The sequence below is a fragment of the Aspergillus nomiae genome (genome assembly GCF_001204775.2).
Source record: "Aspergillus nomiae NRRL 13137 chromosome Unknown contig00584, whole genome shotgun sequence".
Taxonomy (NCBI): Eukaryota; Fungi; Ascomycota; class Eurotiomycetes; order Eurotiales; family Aspergillaceae; genus Aspergillus; species Aspergillus nomiae.
The window spans coordinates 1-15,780 of NW_015378639.1; the positions used below are offsets into that span (position 1 = coordinate 1).

General features: G+C 48.8%; 6 protein-coding genes across 6 annotated transcripts; 3 read left to right on the top strand and 3 right to left on the bottom strand.

Moving 5' to 3' along the window:
- Positions 1-982: 982 nt before the first annotated feature.
- ANOM_011231 (uncharacterized protein) lies at positions 983-2,386 on the top strand (the record flags this gene model as incomplete). Its single annotated transcript, XM_015556487.1, has 2 exons — positions 983-1,582; positions 1,637-2,386. 2 exons carry the CDS (start codon positions 983-985, stop codon positions 2,384-2,386), a joined length of 1,350 nt encoding a protein of 449 aa, XP_015401471.1.
- Positions 2,387-2,983: 597 nt separating this feature from the next.
- ANOM_011232 (uncharacterized protein) lies at positions 2,984-4,468 on the bottom strand (the record flags this gene model as incomplete). Its single annotated transcript, XM_015556488.1, has 1 exon — positions 2,984-4,468. One exon carries the CDS (start codon positions 4,466-4,468, stop codon positions 2,984-2,986), a length of 1,485 nt encoding a protein of 494 aa, XP_015401469.1.
- A 1,230-nt stretch (positions 4,469-5,698) lies between these two features.
- On the top strand, positions 5,699-10,409 carry ANOM_011233 (putative UDP-glucose:glycoprotein glucosyltransferase; the record flags this gene model as incomplete). Its single annotated transcript, XM_015556489.1, has 5 exons — positions 5,699-5,844; positions 5,919-6,272; positions 6,335-7,166; positions 7,221-7,481; positions 7,539-10,409. 5 exons carry the CDS (start codon positions 5,699-5,701, stop codon positions 10,407-10,409), a joined length of 4,464 nt encoding a protein of 1,487 aa, XP_015401470.1.
- A 515-nt stretch (positions 10,410-10,924) lies between these two features.
- ANOM_011234 (MYB DNA-binding domain protein) lies at positions 10,925-12,992 on the bottom strand (the record flags this gene model as incomplete). Its single annotated transcript, XM_015556490.1, has 2 exons — positions 10,925-12,864; positions 12,941-12,992. 2 exons carry the CDS (start codon positions 12,990-12,992, stop codon positions 10,925-10,927), a joined length of 1,992 nt encoding a protein of 663 aa, XP_015401467.1.
- A 394-nt stretch (positions 12,993-13,386) lies between these two features.
- On the bottom strand, positions 13,387-14,205 carry ANOM_011235 (exosome non-catalytic core subunit RRP40; the record flags this gene model as incomplete). Its single annotated transcript, XM_015556491.1, has 1 exon — positions 13,387-14,205. One exon carries the CDS (start codon positions 14,203-14,205, stop codon positions 13,387-13,389), a length of 819 nt encoding a protein of 272 aa, XP_015401468.1.
- A 562-nt stretch (positions 14,206-14,767) lies between these two features.
- On the top strand, positions 14,768-15,780 carry ANOM_011236 (ribosome-associated complex protein SSZ1; the record flags this gene model as incomplete). Its single annotated transcript, XM_015556492.1, has 4 exons — positions 14,768-14,857; positions 14,949-14,985; positions 15,060-15,186; positions 15,251-15,780. Coding segments are annotated over 4 exons (784 nt in total), but the record flags the coding sequence as incomplete, so codon positions are not given.

The window sequence follows — 15,780 nt, forward strand, 5'->3', positions numbered from 1 at the left end:
CTTCTCTCTCTCTCTCTCTCTCTCTCTCCCCTTCGTTCAGACTTCCAATCACTCGCTCACCTCTTTCTCTATCCTACAGACATTCATTTCTGTTTTCAATTCTGTCTCAGTCTTTTCCCTAGAGGATTCGACCCACCCATCTTTTTGTGTCTTCCTGTTTCTGTGTCAACCAACCAACCAGCCATCAAACCAAAAAGAAAAAATACCGTGCAGTGCCTCGGTTCCAATTGATAGTTCATATTCCGTTGCGTTGGTTTGAAAGTTTGCTTGGCCGGCAACCCTATCCGGGGACTTTAAACTATTGGCTTGCCGTGTAACCAAAGCCCATAGTACTTATCCTTCCGTTCTCTGCATTTACTAGGTTATTGATAACCTATCCATCCAATCCTTGTTACTTTTTTTTTTTTTTTACTTTTCTCTTTGAACTCCTTGCTCCTTCTTTTCACCTTGTGATCCTTGAAGAAGAAAAATAGTCCTGTTTGGACAGAGACAAGTTGAGAGGCAATTCCGTCTACTTCAACTTTGACAAAACCGGTTCCACTGGTAGACTCCCGCGGGAACGTTGCCCCTCTCACGCCGCCGCATCACCACAACCACAACCCAAGGGATAAACCGATCGCTCCTTTGGTTCCCCTAGTTAAGGAGTTTCGATCTTGACTCTGTCGACTCTGAACCTTCGTGCGATGAGAGCATACGTTACACACGAGTTCTAATGTCAGTCGTCCTTATCGCGAACAGCTCCAGTCAACATTGAGCCTGTGTGTGTGTACTTGACTGCATCCTGTCACGTCGTACAAGCACCTTCCTATCCCTAAACTTATCCCCTTCCAATCGATCCTCGCCAGCTTGGATGCTTGGCTTCCCTTCTTATACTCCGCCTCCCTCGTAGTTCCTCATCGCTTGGGCAACCTACATTTCTTTCCCCTTCATACCATCGTGAATCATCGTTTCACTTGCTTCTTTCCTCCATTCAGTACGCATCATGGCAAATTCACAAGAGCGCCTGGATGCCCCAGATGGATCCGCATTGACCTGGATCTTTGACCACTGTCTTCGTTACCCTGGTTCTTACGAACTTCCATTACGCACTATGTATGCATTGAACTGCAACTCCACGAGACAGTCGCCACCCGCCAACTGTGCTCCCGAGACAGCTTTCTGCGAGCGCCCGTCCCACTCTCCAAAGTCTTCTGTATCGTCCCAGGATGCTCCTTTGGATCGTGCTGCCGATTTTAGGGCACTGCTCACCCACCAAATCTCTCGATTGCCGTCACAGCCATGCTCTCTGCCTCCCAGCTTTGTGACCTCCTTTCTGCGTCGCTGCTTCACTCCGGAGTTAGGTGACGTTGACTTTCCTCAGGCGTTGACCGGCCTTGATTATCTCAGGGATCTGGAGATTCGTCGAAGGAAGGAAGTGAAAGCGGCCTTGGACCGTCTGCAGGTCAAGCCGGACGATCTTAAGGAGAAAGAGGAGCTTGGAAAGAAATGGCCCAATGTCTTGACCTGGATCGAGTCCAACTGCGCCAAGAACCGCACGGCCGAGGCACTCTATACCCAGGTCTACATTGGCCTACGCCGCTGGGTAAGTCACGATGTCTCATCTCTTCTTCAATATATGACTAATGATTTCCTTCAGACCCTGATCAATGAGATGCTGCTCGAACCACACAACAAGGCCAACTGTATCGCCATGCTTAACACTCTGTTTCCACCTGTCACAGATGCAACCGTCAACCCTACACCACAGTTGACTGCCAAGATTCTCAAGTCTCAACGGGATGGCTTCTTCCGGTACATCGCAGCCTTCGATAAGCCCAATGGAAAAGAGATCCTCCAAAGGGTCATCACTCAGGGCGCACCGGAGGGAGAGGAGACGGGATGGCCACTGGTGCGAGACGCTTTGGATAGGTACCTTCGGCTTACCAACGAAATTATTGACGACTGTGCCATGGTCAATGACCAGACCAGTCTCGAGGTGACTGTGGAAGCGGAGTCTCAGCCCCGTCGGAAGGTGGATTCAGGCATCAGCTTTGGCTCGGCGGATAAGTTCCACGCCCCATCTGTTCACAGCAGCAATGGCTCCGACGACATCATGGACAAACCCTTGCCACCGGCCCCGAAAGAATCTCATCAGAAGACTGGTGGATCCGCATTAGAGCGGCTAACACGAGAATTGCGAAAACTCAGCGACGCCGGAAAGGTCAAGAGCCTCAAGAAAATGAAGTCCTCGAGCGCTCTCGCTATGCGACCAGATAATATTCCCAGCCACACTCCTGATAACTCATCTTTCTTCGAGATCGATGACCAGAAACGAAAGCGTCTGATTTGGGAGGCTACCAGCCGCAAAAGGACTCATAGTAAACAGCCCAGCAATGGCTCACATTGACTGTGACTCGATTTGATTCGATTGATTGTACACTTATGACAGCATTTTTTTCTCCACCAAAAAAGCAGGAAAGACAAAAGCTGATGTTCTACCACCGGGATTGTAATGGAGTTAGCCGTTTGATTTGTCTTTTTGTGAATTTTTTGTTATTTCGGGTTGGGGGCGCAATTGCCAGCTACAGGCGTCTTTTGTTTGGTCTTTCAGCATACAAGAGGATTTGGCGTGTTATTTTCGCATTGGGAGTTTTGAGCATGGTGGATCATATCTCCCAAGTTGAACCGGAGAACCTCAACAACAGCAAAAGCTAAAATGGCTAAAGAAAAGCCTTGATGAATGTCACTAAATGATGATGATTTTACGAATTGATATCTGTTGTTAGTTAATTTTAGAATCTGTGTAACTCATGTCTTCATTTGCGTAGATAATCTGTGAACCCGTGCATAAGAGTGGGTACAAGTAGTACCAGTCTCCATATTGTAATTAACATGCGGCAGCAAGGTCTAAAGGTGCGTATACGACCAAAGCTTCCTAAGCTATAAGGAAGAGCCCATCTTTTTCATGAGGGCGTCCCCACGTATACAATGGTCAAAAAGCCAGTTATAAAAGAGGGTCGGATGTGGTAAAGTTCAGAATCGAGAAGCCACTTGTCTTCGCAGCATTCAAAACTTCAAGTGCCATGTCTGGAATCTTTGGGGAATCCACATATACAAAAAGGCTCAGATCATTTAAATGGGGCAGCTTTGTGGCCCGAGCATCAGAAAGGCCCTCAATCAGATGAGAGATACACTTCAGATGATCATCATCGAATGACTCAAGATATAAGTTGAACTTTTCAATGGATGCTGGTAACATATCGATCAGTTTGGGCCAGGCTGGATCTCCATGCCACTCAGTTTCATCCCATTCTAAAGCTCTCGTCGACGGATCATATGCGGGACCGCAAAGCATATCGACGCCCAATTCAAGCACTGCCAATACCTGGAAACGGGTCATATCCACCAGTGTGGACCCTCTATTACACCACTTTGTGAGATTTGTTACCGACAATTCCTTGAGCGTCTTTCCACAGACATCTTGCACCGTATCCAAAAATGCACCAACGTTCCAGTTATAACCGCAGCCATGCCACTTGGTTTCATGAGAAAACTCAAAGATCTCCAGATTCGGGATACGCGAGAGTAGTTGTGATAGCTCCTCTACGCCAGCGACAGAGGATTCTATACCCAATTTCCGCAAGTTTGCGCTGTAGCATTCCACCAGTGGGTCGAAGGCATATCCAGTGTACCCGTCATCCTTGAAGACACAGCTACCCAGGTTGACTTCGGACACAGAATTGATCGTTAGGAATGGTACGAATGATGTCAATTGTAACTTCTCTTCATAACCCATGTCCTGAGAGGGCTGCACGATGGAGAGCATAGACAACGGCGTATCGGGAAATTCCTTCTGATGATTGGCCCGGTATGTAATCAGACTGAGGACCGACCACAGACGTTCATTACCAGGACACACTTCATCCCAGCGTGGATGTAAGGCTATCTCTCGCACTTGTGGTAGCAAGGTCAGGAGAAAGAGATCTGCATCTATTATGGACTCTCGGATTCCTCCAATCCAATCATCGGGATTCCCCTCAACGGCTTCAATGAAGGGCGACGTAAAAACCAAGTCCCTTAAAGCTCTAGGTACCTCGGTTTCCAAGGAATCGATCACCTCTTCATCGTCCTCGTTATCTCCATGCTCCCTAAGGTTAATTGAATGTATATATTGCGCCACAGAGGGATCCAGTGCGATCTGTTCCAATAGCTCCCGTGTGGTCACAATCTTGATACCGGTTTCTTGGGTAATTTCATCCCAACGGCCGCCTTGGTCTGGCTCCTCTGCTCCTTCTAGATTCTCATCGACTTTTGTTGAAAATTTAAAATTTCGAAACCGTTTCCGTCGAGTGGCATATTGTGCCCGGAAAGGAGCGCTGGCAGCAAACAGGGCTTTACAAGAGAGGGCAGTGGCTTCAAAATCCACTGGGATCGTTTCTTGTACGATCTGAATCAAAAGTTCTAAGGGAAGGTCAAGCAACGACGGCATGATGGTTTTTTGGGGGGAGATGGGAAGAGGACGGATAATGGCAATAATGATGAATTGTTAAGGAACCCAAAATTATTTTTTAACGCAAATTGGGTTGGGTGGTTCATATAGTGGTAGAACTGCAGGGTCACAATTGCCTGTGATGTGAAGTTTTTTTTTGCACGCTTTCCCGCTTCCCCAGGCTGCTCACATCTATCTGGAGAAGGTTGCCTAGTAGTATGTTGTAACCTCGGTCACCACTTGCCTATCGCATACTAGTATCATCGTCTGCCGCACGATTGCGCCGCTGCACATCAACATCAAAATCAACCATATACAACTGGAATATAATACAGATGATTGAAGGGTAATAAAATTCCTGTTCTAAGGATTTAGGTCAGGTTCTTTGAGGACCTCATTCAACTCTAAAAATCACAAGAGGAGATTCTTGTAATTATTGAATACATGGTCAAACTTCACAGGCAATTCGGAGTGTGTATCAGCTGAAACTCTATAGAACAAAGACAAGAAGAATAAACTCCGAGACTTTATGATGGCTTATACCCTCAATTGATTAAGGGGGTGAGCTTGGCTCTCAGTACGAGTTTTAGTTAACCAGTATATTCAAGCTAGTCAATGTAGTAGATGAGTGATCATAATAAAATACCCCGCCTAGCCCTATGCTCCGTTATCAATCAACTGAGCAAAAAAGCGGCCTTGAACTAGTCCTGTTCCGGACTGGAAAATTGCATGATTGACTTTGGAACAAGTTTCCGGTGAAGAATCGTTCGCTAGCTCGCTACATGCCCTACTGCTATCAGGGACCCGTCACTCGCGTCGAGAGCTGTCACATTGGTGCTGATCCATGGATGTGACTAGCCAATAAGGGCCCGGAAAAGAAGACACGGAAGTTCTGCGCAAGTGGCCGCTGCGCCTCCCGTACAAGCTCTCATCAAGGCGCCGAAGTGGCCAGAACGCAGGAGAGATGATCATTCATTGTTTCACTCCTTTCTAGACGGTTAGTCGGGGATCAATCTGCATCATCCGACATCCCCTCCATGACATCTTGAAATATCGTTGCATGAGATCTCATCCTCTGTTGCATCTCTCAAAGATTGCCTGCCACCTTCGCCCCCTATGCTTACTTGGCTTTAACTTGAGACTATAATTAGACTTGCTCAGTTTGGGCCCAGATAACCCGCTATCAATCCATTTTCTGTATACACGAATGTGTGGAAGGCAGCAGCAGACATGATATCCGGCATTGGCCCTGTCGCATCATGGCGACTTTCTGTAATTGTCGCTGCTGTGCTGGCCTGCCTAGTACACGCAAGCCCATCAGTCAATGTTGCTTTACAAGCTTCATTTGACTCGGCACCGTATCTCATAGAACTTCTGTAAGCAACCGTCCCTCGTGTCTTCCTTTTTTTCTCCGGTTACTCTAGCCAATGCAGTGACTTATACGTTATAGAGAAACTGCCGCGGAAGAAAACGCAACTGCCTATTTCCCACTGCTGGACCGCATTGCCGATGGAGCCTTCGATGATGTTGTGACCGACAATGAAGTATATGATCGTTTTCTACAGGTTGTACACGAGGATGGCCACCTAAAAACTTCCGAAAGCCTTTCGTCGTTTAAGCTCTCCTTGGCAATTCGCTCGACGAGCCCCCGAATCGCCGCCCACTATCAATACTATAATGCTTCCGTACAACATTCTTTGATGGCAGCGCAGGACGCAGCTTGTCCGGTATGGGTACACTCGGATGGCAAACAGTACTGCTCCTCCACCATGGAGCGTGCTCAGCAGGATCTTTCCGGAGATTTGTGGGTAGCACCTTACCGAGGATGAGAAGCCCGACGACAAACTAACCTCTTGCTTTTTGCAGAGACCTGCGAGAACTCCAGTTTGATAGAGTCTTAGGCGATACGTCGTTGCCTCCGGCCATCTTGTACGCGGATGTGGCATCTCCAATGTTCAAGGAGTTCCACCAGACGCTGAGTGCATTGGTAAAGGAAGGACAGATTTCGTACCGAGTACGCTATCGGCCACCTCAGCACTGGAGCCCTCGGCCTCTTTATGTATCCGGCTATGGTGTTGAGCTTGCGTTAAAGCGAACCGACTATATTGTGATCGACGACCGAGATGCTGGACAGAAAGAACCCAGCAATGGGGAGGCCAACAAGGTAGGTGATATAGAAGGGGACTCCCCAGATGATCTTCGGCCGCTATCCTCGTCTGAAGTATCACGGCTAGGTGTGAACACTGTCAGCTACGTAATGGACAGCGATAATCCTCTGGATACACTTGTGAAGGTCTCGCAGGATTTCCCCAAATACTCCGCCAAAATAGCAGCTCATAATGCCACTACCAAGCTTTTGCAAGACATCCGCTCTAGTCGACTAGGAATGCTTCCATCTGGAGTTAACGTTATGTGGATTAACGGGGTCCAAATGGATGCTCGGAAGATTGATGCATACTCTCTCTTGGACCATCTACGCCGTGAAAGAAGATTAATAGAGAAATTCAGAGATCTGGGAATCTCCGCACAGGAGGCTGTCGATCTCCTGTCTCACAAGCTTCTTGGAGAGTCTTTGGAACAGGATGCACCTCAGCGTTACAATTACCGGGATGAAATTGAAGGTGGTGGGGTCCTCATATGGCTGAACGACCTTGAAAAGGATGCCAAGTATGACTCGTGGCCAGGCGAATTAGGGGCAGTAAGCGGATCCATCTGATGGGTTACTTTTGGTATTCAGGCTGATCTTTGCTAGTTCCTGCGGCCTACATTCCCTGGTCAACTTCCGCCAGTCCGCCGCGATGCGCACAACATCGTTGTCCCAGTAGACTTGACTGATGCTGAAGATATGAACTTTGTAGTCAAGACAATCCAGGTGTTTGTAAAGAGGAAGATACCTGTGAGGTTTGGCTTAGTTCCTATTGCATCTTCTCCTGGATCTACGGCTCAACTCAAAGTCGCACATTACCTCCAAGAGACCTTCGGTCTGGCAAGCTTGATTCAGTACCTCGAGGAGGTAAGCTCCAACAATCTCGAATGCTTGCACTCGTTGACATATGCTAACTCTGCCCAGTCTTTGTCTGCAAATAAGATCGCATCTCCGGATAAAACGTCCTTCCAAACTGCAACCAAAGAGCGGAAAGTCCGCGCTGATAGAAGTGCATTGTCGCTTGAGGAGGTTCTGAAACATGGAGAGCTCGATGAGATAGTGTCCCGAACAGTTAGCTATCAGAATCGTCTCCTGATTACAGGTGGATCATCGTTAATATTCATCAATGGCGTCCCCATAGTCCGGGATGATAATTGGGTGCAAGAGATGAGCAACAGGGTGGGCAAAGACTTGCAGTCACTCCAGCAAGGAATCATGGACAATGCCTTTGAGGAAGACACATGGCTACCAGGGTTTTTCCTTTCCCAGGCCTTCGATCGTCGCAACCCCTGGGTGATACCGGAGGATCCAAAGGATATCCGGGTGGTTGATCTAGCCAAGGTGTCGGAGTCGCAGAAAGGAGGACTGGATGTGCTCCCGCGAATTACCTCTGACAAAGATAGCGCTCTCGATAGCGTTCATATGGTTGTCATTGGTGATTTTGACTCCGAAAACGGTGCCAAGCTGCTCACTGCAGCGTTGGAGAGTCGGCAAAAGCATAGTGACGTTGAGATCCTCTTCCTTCATAACCCGGCCCATGTACCTACCGCAAGTGGATCCAGAGCTCTCTATCGTTTACTAAAGGAAAGCCAAAATGTGGATGTCACACAGGTCTTGGCTGATATTGGGTCTTCTGGCGCCTCTGTGCCAGCCCATAAAGAAGCAGAGATTGCCCAATTTTGGGCGTTACAACAGCCATTGGCTGACGAGCTTGGTTTTGCTCCTGGGGTGAGCGGTGTTGTCATTAATGGCAGAGCAGTTGGGCCTATACCGGGTGATTATACGGTTGTGCCGGATGATTTTGATCAGCTTTTGATATATGAGCACACGAAGCGCATAGATCCTGTTGCGGAAGCCGTCAAGGAACTAGAGATTGGCTCAAAACTTTCTGGACCTTTGGCTTTTGCTAAACTTACTTCTCTGGCTACTCTCTCGACTATATCTGATGTCCCGGAGGGTATTTTTGAATCGACTTCGGACGTCCGAATGAACCTGTTCGATAAGTGGAACGATTCTCACTCAGTGGTAACCGTCTCCAATTCCGAAGATGCGGCAATCACGATAGTCGCTTCTATTGACCCGACGTCTGAAGTGGCCCAAAGATGGCTACCAATCTTGAAGGTACTTTCAGAGTTGGCAAGCGTCAGGCTTAGACTCTTCTTGAACGCCCGGGAAGAAATACAGGAACTTCCAATTAAGCGCTTCTACCGCTATGTCTTGGATCCGGAACCCTCTTTCTCTAGTGATGGTGCCGTATTAAGACCTGGTGCCTCTTTCTCAGGTGTGCCAGTTGAGGCCTTGCTTACCTTGGGCATGGATGTCCCATCGTCTTGGCTTGTAGCACCCAAGGACTCCGTTCACGATCTCGATAACATCAAGTTGAGTTCTTTGAAGGCGGGATCTGATGTTGATGCTATCTATGCATTAGAGCACATCTTGATCGAAGGCCACTCGCGGGACTTGACTACAAAGACTCCACCAAGGGGAGTTCAGCTAGCTCTTGGTACCCAGGAGAACCCGTACTTTGCTGACACTATCATCATGGCTAACTTAGGCTACTTCCAATTCAAAGCTCAACCAGGATTGTGGCAGATAAATCTGAAACCGGGTCGCAGCGAACAGATCTTCAAGCTCGACAGCGTTGGTGGCATGGGTTACGCTCCACAACCCGGTGATGAGAATAATGAAGTAGCACTCCTTTCCTTCCAGGGTAAAACCCTTTTCCCTCGCTTGTCGCGAAAGAAGGGTCATGAGTCCGAGGATGTATTGGACACAAACCCTAAGCCTGGATCTGCCATGGAATACGTGTCTAAGGGGCTCAATTTTGCCTCCGGCATCCTGTCGAGCGTTGGAGCCGGCTCCAAGCTTAGCACCACCGAAAAACAAGCCGATATCAACATCTTTTCAGTGGCAAGCGGCCATCTATACGAACGAATGCTGAATATCATGATGGTATCAGTGATGCGGAATACCAAGCATTCCGTCAAGTTCTGGTTCATCGAACAATTCCTCTCGCCCTCCTTCAAGTCTTTCCTCCCCCACCTAGCCAAAGAATACGGCTTCTCCTACGAAATGGTAACCTTTAAATGGCCACACTGGCTCCGCGCCCAGCGCGAAAAACAGCGCGAGATCTGGGGCTACAAAATCCTCTTCCTAGACGTTCTCTTCCCCCTTTCACTGGACAAGGTCATCTTCGTCGATGCAGACCAAGTCGTCCGCACAGACATGTACGACCTCGTCAACTTAGACCTAGAAGGCGCTCCTTACGGCTTCACACCCATGTGCGATTCGCGCCATGAAATGGAAGGCTTCCGCTTCTGGAAACAGGGTTACTGGAAGAACTTCCTCCGCGGCCAGCCTTACCACATTTCGGCCCTTTACGTGGTTGACCTGAGCCGCTTCCGTGCTCTGGCTGCCGGCGACCGTCTCCGTGGCCAATACCAGATGCTCTCTGCTGATCCCAACAGTTTGAGTAATCTTGACCAGGACCTGCCGAATCATATGCAGCACCAAATCCCGATCAAGAGTCTGCCGCAGGAGTGGCTGTGGTGCGAGACCTGGTGTTCCGATGAGTCTTTGGGCCAGGCGAGAACGATTGATTTATGCAATAACCCCCAGACGAAGGAGCCTAAGCTCGATAGGGCTAGACGGCAAGTCCCCGAGTGGACTGAGTATGATGAGGAGATTGCTGCGTTGGTGGAGAAGGTCTCTTTGGAGCAGCAACAGAGTGAAGAGGTGCAGCCGGACGATGAGGAAGATGAGGAAGATGAGGAATGGACGAAAGATGAGTTGTAGATCTACATTATATTATGTGTTATAGTTCGTATTTCAATAGATTTGCGCGGAATTACATGGTACATCGATTTGGAAAGCTTGAGATCTAAATGAGTACTCAATCAGAGGTTGAATGCCAAACCTGTTCGTACGTAGGTAGAATCTAGTAGATAAATGACCTACCCTAGGTCGACGATAGATACTATCTGAGCGAAGGTACAGTATCAAGGCTTCGATGGAAAGCCTCGGAGAGCTTGCTCAACTCAACTAGACATCCACAGGTATATTCTCAGGTCTCAAGCCATTCTTTGTTCTGAACTATACATGTGGATGATGGGGTATATGATAAAAATAAACACAACTTTTTAAGAATAAATAGCAAGGACATCGTCCAACAACACAATTACAATCCATCCCTCCAACGCTTAGACAAAATTGTGCACACATTTGTTTGTTCATCATTCGTCAGACAATCTCTTCTGCACACCTCATCCTGTAACTTTTCATGCTTCTCCCCTCTTAAACACCGACAACAGCTAGTTGTCAGCACCCTCCATCTTAACATCTCGGGAAACCGACGAACGAGTCGAAGTAGAAGTTGAGGAGAGCTCTGCAAGACGGCGTCGTTTCAGAGCGCCCGCTTCCTTGGTACTCTGTTGCTCGGACTTGCTAGACTTGGACGCTGGGGTTGACTCTGATTCTGATTCGGACGAGTCGCTTTCGCTTTCACCAGACTCCGATGTAGACTCCTCTGATGAGGAGTCCTTGGCTTGTTGCTTGATGTTGTCTAAAGCCTTCTTCGGCGGCTTTCCTTTCTCGTTGCCACTTGAGCTGGTCACGTCGCTTTCGCTCTCAGACTCCGCATCACTTTCACTACTTCCATCATCGGATGAATCGCTCGAGTCGTCTTTAGAAGAGCTCTCCTCGTTCTTATCCTTGCTCTTCGGGGCTTCTGGTGATATCTTTGGCTTGCTGTTCGTCGAAGTCTGTGGGTGCGCGGGAACATCAGAGCCTGTGCTCGAGTCGCTCTCTTCAGAATCTGATGTGGAGGATGTTGACGTTGACTGTTTCCTCTTTTGAGGGGTAGTCTTTGTGTTTTTCTTGCTCTCTGTAGCCTGTAGCTGGTCTTTGACCTTCACGCGTTCGTTCCGCTTTGCCTTAGATTGTACATCTTTAGTCGTATCACTAGAGTTTGACTCGTTTGTTGATTCTGATTCGGAGTCAGAGGATGAGGATTTGTCGCTGGAGCTGGAATCCTTTGTAGACGTTTTGCCTGATTTGGCTTTCTTTTCATGCTGCTCCACGGCTTCATCTTCATCTGAATTGTCTGAATAAATGTATTCCGCGCTTTTAGGGGGAGGCTGCGGAGTTGGACTGGGTGGCCGCGATCTTTGTCTGCTGTTCTTCGACTCTTTGACGGGGTCAAAAACAGCATCTGGGTTCCCTCTGTCGCGCAGTTGCTGAACCTTTCTCTTGGCCTTGCGCCATTTATCTGCGCATTGTTGTCTGGAACGACAATTTCCAATTTTATTGCTGATATGTCCCCAGGATATGAGCGTCTCGTCCATATCATAGATATCTCGGCCCACTTCATGGCCCTTTTCCTTCATGTTTTTCCATACAACCTGTAAGGCGTTCTGCAGCGAGCGAATTTCCTCCTCCGACCATGGGCCTCGGTTCATCGTAGTTCTATGCTCCAAGCGGTTCTTCCATCTCTGTACAACATCGTCGTCACTCCGGCCCAACTCTTTAGCTATCTGGGCGAATTTGAAGCCATACCGTGCAACAAGCTGAACGAGTTCCTCATCTTGTTCGTGAGTCCATTGATGAGGCTTCACGTCAGAGTTTTGGAAGTGGCGCCTCATGAAGCGGTACACTGATCTCCTATCCCGGTCAGGAAGAATCTTGTAAATTGTCTTCCAGAATTCAGGTTTCATGGTGATAGACGAATCACAAGGGAAATCAATGCCCTTTTCCCGTTCGGAATGTTGGACCATCGCGTCAAACGCATGCGCCGGAAGACCATGGGAGTTGCAGAACTCCAACTTGAAGCTCTCCAGAGCTTGAACTTCGTCTTGCGTGAAAAATCCTGTAAGCCCTTTTCCGCTTTGTTGTCTCTTTCCTTTCTTAACAGTCACCTGCGGTATGGCGGCGTCATTCGAAGACTTGGTCGAAGGGGTACCATTGACTTGAGCTTCAGCTGGCGAATTATCAATCACGGCGGCAGATGCTTTTTCTGCCTGGCGGCCATCCTCAGTACTATCCGTGGGCGAGTCAGTGAGCTTCTTGCGCTTCGAAGGCCTAGGTTCCTCTTCGGCTGGGGGCGATGGCGGCGCGACGGCCGAGTTGTCATGTTTGCTGGATTTTCGTTTCCGTTTCGGTGTAGCTGCATCGTCGGACTGCCCCTTGGGTGTTTCTTTTTCCTTAGCTTTCAAGCTTTTCGGGCGACTTGGCGTGACGTCTGACCCAACTTTTTCTATGGTTGAAGCCCCAATGTCAGGTATCATTCAAGGGTCGGAGCTTCTCGTGCCGGCATTCTATCATAAACTTACGCGTGAGGTCGCGGATGCCATTTTCGGCCTTCTTGGAGGACCTATTACCCATGGGATGGGAGGAAGGGGAGAAAGATGAATCGCCTGAATCTAGTGAAGAAGGTTGTAAGTGGAGGTAGTAGGGATGGAGTTGAAATTGTCAGGAACAATGTTTATCAAGTCAAGAGTCAATTACAAAAATGGAAAAAAAAAAGGTTCCGGCCGAGGGACACTAAAGCTGAACTGCACGGGGCGGACTATTGCAGTCTTTTCCGCGCCAAAGCATTAGAAATTAAGCGGTCAAGCTTTCCCTCTGTAATTTTTCCTGCTTAATGCAAACACGTTCTATTGGGTATGCTTTTGAATTGCGCTCAGCGTCGTAAACTACTAGTAGGTACATGAGGAATAACATTATCAACAGCGGATGTGTATAAGATATAACATAGAAACACTCAATATCTTGCACATCACGATTCTATCTTCATTTCTCGTAATATTCTGGTCACCAACTTCCTCTGATCTGTCGAGCTCAATTCGTGCTCGTCGATGGTACTCAGGCATCGCCCAATTGCGACCGTCGCCTTGACAGCATAATCGCCTCCATTGGCACAATCCACCCAAACCTTTCCATTTCTCCCCACAGCGATCTCAAATCCACCCGCCTTCTCCAGCTTCTTGCCCAGTTCATCCAGAACCACCAACCCTGCCACACCATCCTGTTGCTCCGCCGACGAAGAGCTCGCCTTTATCAACCGAGCCGCCAACCCAGTCGACACATCAAAAACCATACCCCCGGTCAACGGACCCAATCCCCCATCAGCTCGTCCTGTCGCCGGGTTGACACATGTAAGTTCCACCTCCGCGCCAGCGCCCATACCAGTCGACAACACACGAGCATAGACCAGATCGCCTTGTTTCAGCATCGGCCGCGTCTTCTTCGTCGCACCCTCAAATGAAAGCTGTCCCAGCAGTGTCTGGGGCGCTTGCGGCGTAACCATACAATGGAAGTAATCCGGACTGGAGTGGTGGATCTGCGCGATCACAAGATCGCCTGGTGTCGGGAGGTATCGACGGTTTGGGGTAGAGAGGATCGAGACGGTATTTCTTTTGTTATCTGTTGAGAGGAGCCCGGGTTGCGTGGCGGATATGACATGGCTGGGGGGATTCGACGACGGTTGCGAGAGGAGACGAAGACCTGCTCCAAGTCTCAAGGGACCGGAATTGCTGGATGGTAGATATTCGGAAGGAACTTCGTCGCCCGGGAGTAGAATTAGTGGCGACGCCATTGTGAGGGTAAGTCCACCGGACGGGTTGTGGTGGTTTGTCTTCGCGTCTGAAGAGATCTGATGGTGGAGACTTGAAGGATCGCCCTTGGCTGTGAAAAGCGCAAATCGTTGCTTATCGGCTTATCTCCACGTGAGAGATTGTTTCTGCAGCATTATATCAGTGGACTTGGGGTGATGGTCGTACTAGTGGTTATGTACAAGGAATTCAAGGATATAATTTTAAACCCTCTATTCCCAATGCTTGTGAGTTACAATGTTCTCAATGCATGGAAGGGTCAGTCCATGTGACGTGTACAATAATTGTACATACATACGATTCTGGCTGCCCAGTCTAGATCGCACCGCCACCGCGCTATCGATAAGCACTAGCCACAGCTGCCCGCTTCTTGTCAAACAGACCAAAAATTTTTTTTCATCGTCTGGCAGAAAACGAAGGAAGAGAATCAGCCATTCCGAGGCGGAGCCCCAATTGTGTCCCATTTTCTATCTCCATTCCCTCTCTACTTTGAATCCTTCCCTTTTCCCTCTTCCTCCCTTTATAACACCCTACACATAATTCACAATGAGTGACGAAACAAACGGTACCCCGGAGCGTTTCGCTATCGGTATCTCTTTTGGCAACACCTCCAGTTCTATTGCCCGCATCAACCCTGTATGTGAGCCCGATTCATGACTTCGGTTTTACTCTCAAGGCTATGGATTTTTGTTAAGGGGAAATTGTACTAATGGTAATCAATATATAGGAGGGCAAGCCGGAGGTTATCGCCAACGAGGAAGGAGGTTAGTCTAATATTTCTCACCCTATTGCTGCTTGGTGGCGGGTAACCTTGGAGCACAAACTTACGGATGCACAGATCGTCAAATTCCTTCCGTCCTTTCATACATTGATGGTGAAGAGTACCACGGTACTCAAGCCAAGGCCCAGCTGGTCCGCAACTCCCAGAACACTGTCGCATACTTCAGAGATTACCTTGGCAAGGAGTATGTCTTTATGATATAAAATGCTACTTCCATGTGAGACAACGCTGACATGAATACCCCACAGCTTCAAGTCGATAGACGCCACACCATGCCATAACTCGGCGCATCCTCAGCCTCACGAGTCTACCGTTGCTTTCTCCATTGTGGACTCCACCAACGAGACCCCCAGCACTGTCACCGTCTCCGAGATTGCCACCCGCCATCTCCGTCGTTTGAAGCAGTCCGCCTCTGACTACCTGGGCAAGGAAGTCAATGCCGCCGTTATCACTGTCCCTACTGACTTCTCCGACGCTCAGCGTGAGGCTTTGACCGCCTCCGCTAAGGCTGCTGGCCTTGAGGTCCTGCAGCTCATCCATGAGCCTGTTGCCGCTGCCCTGGCATATGATGCCAGGCCCGAGGCTACTGTTACTGATAAGCTTGTTGTCGTCGCCGACCTTGGTGGTACCCGATCCGACGCTGCTGTTCTCGCTTGCCGTGGTGGCATGTACTCTATCCTCGCAACCGCTCATGACTACGAGCTGGGTGGAGCTTCATTGGACAAGATCATCATCGACCACTTCGCTAAGGAATTCATCAAGAAGCACAAGACTGATC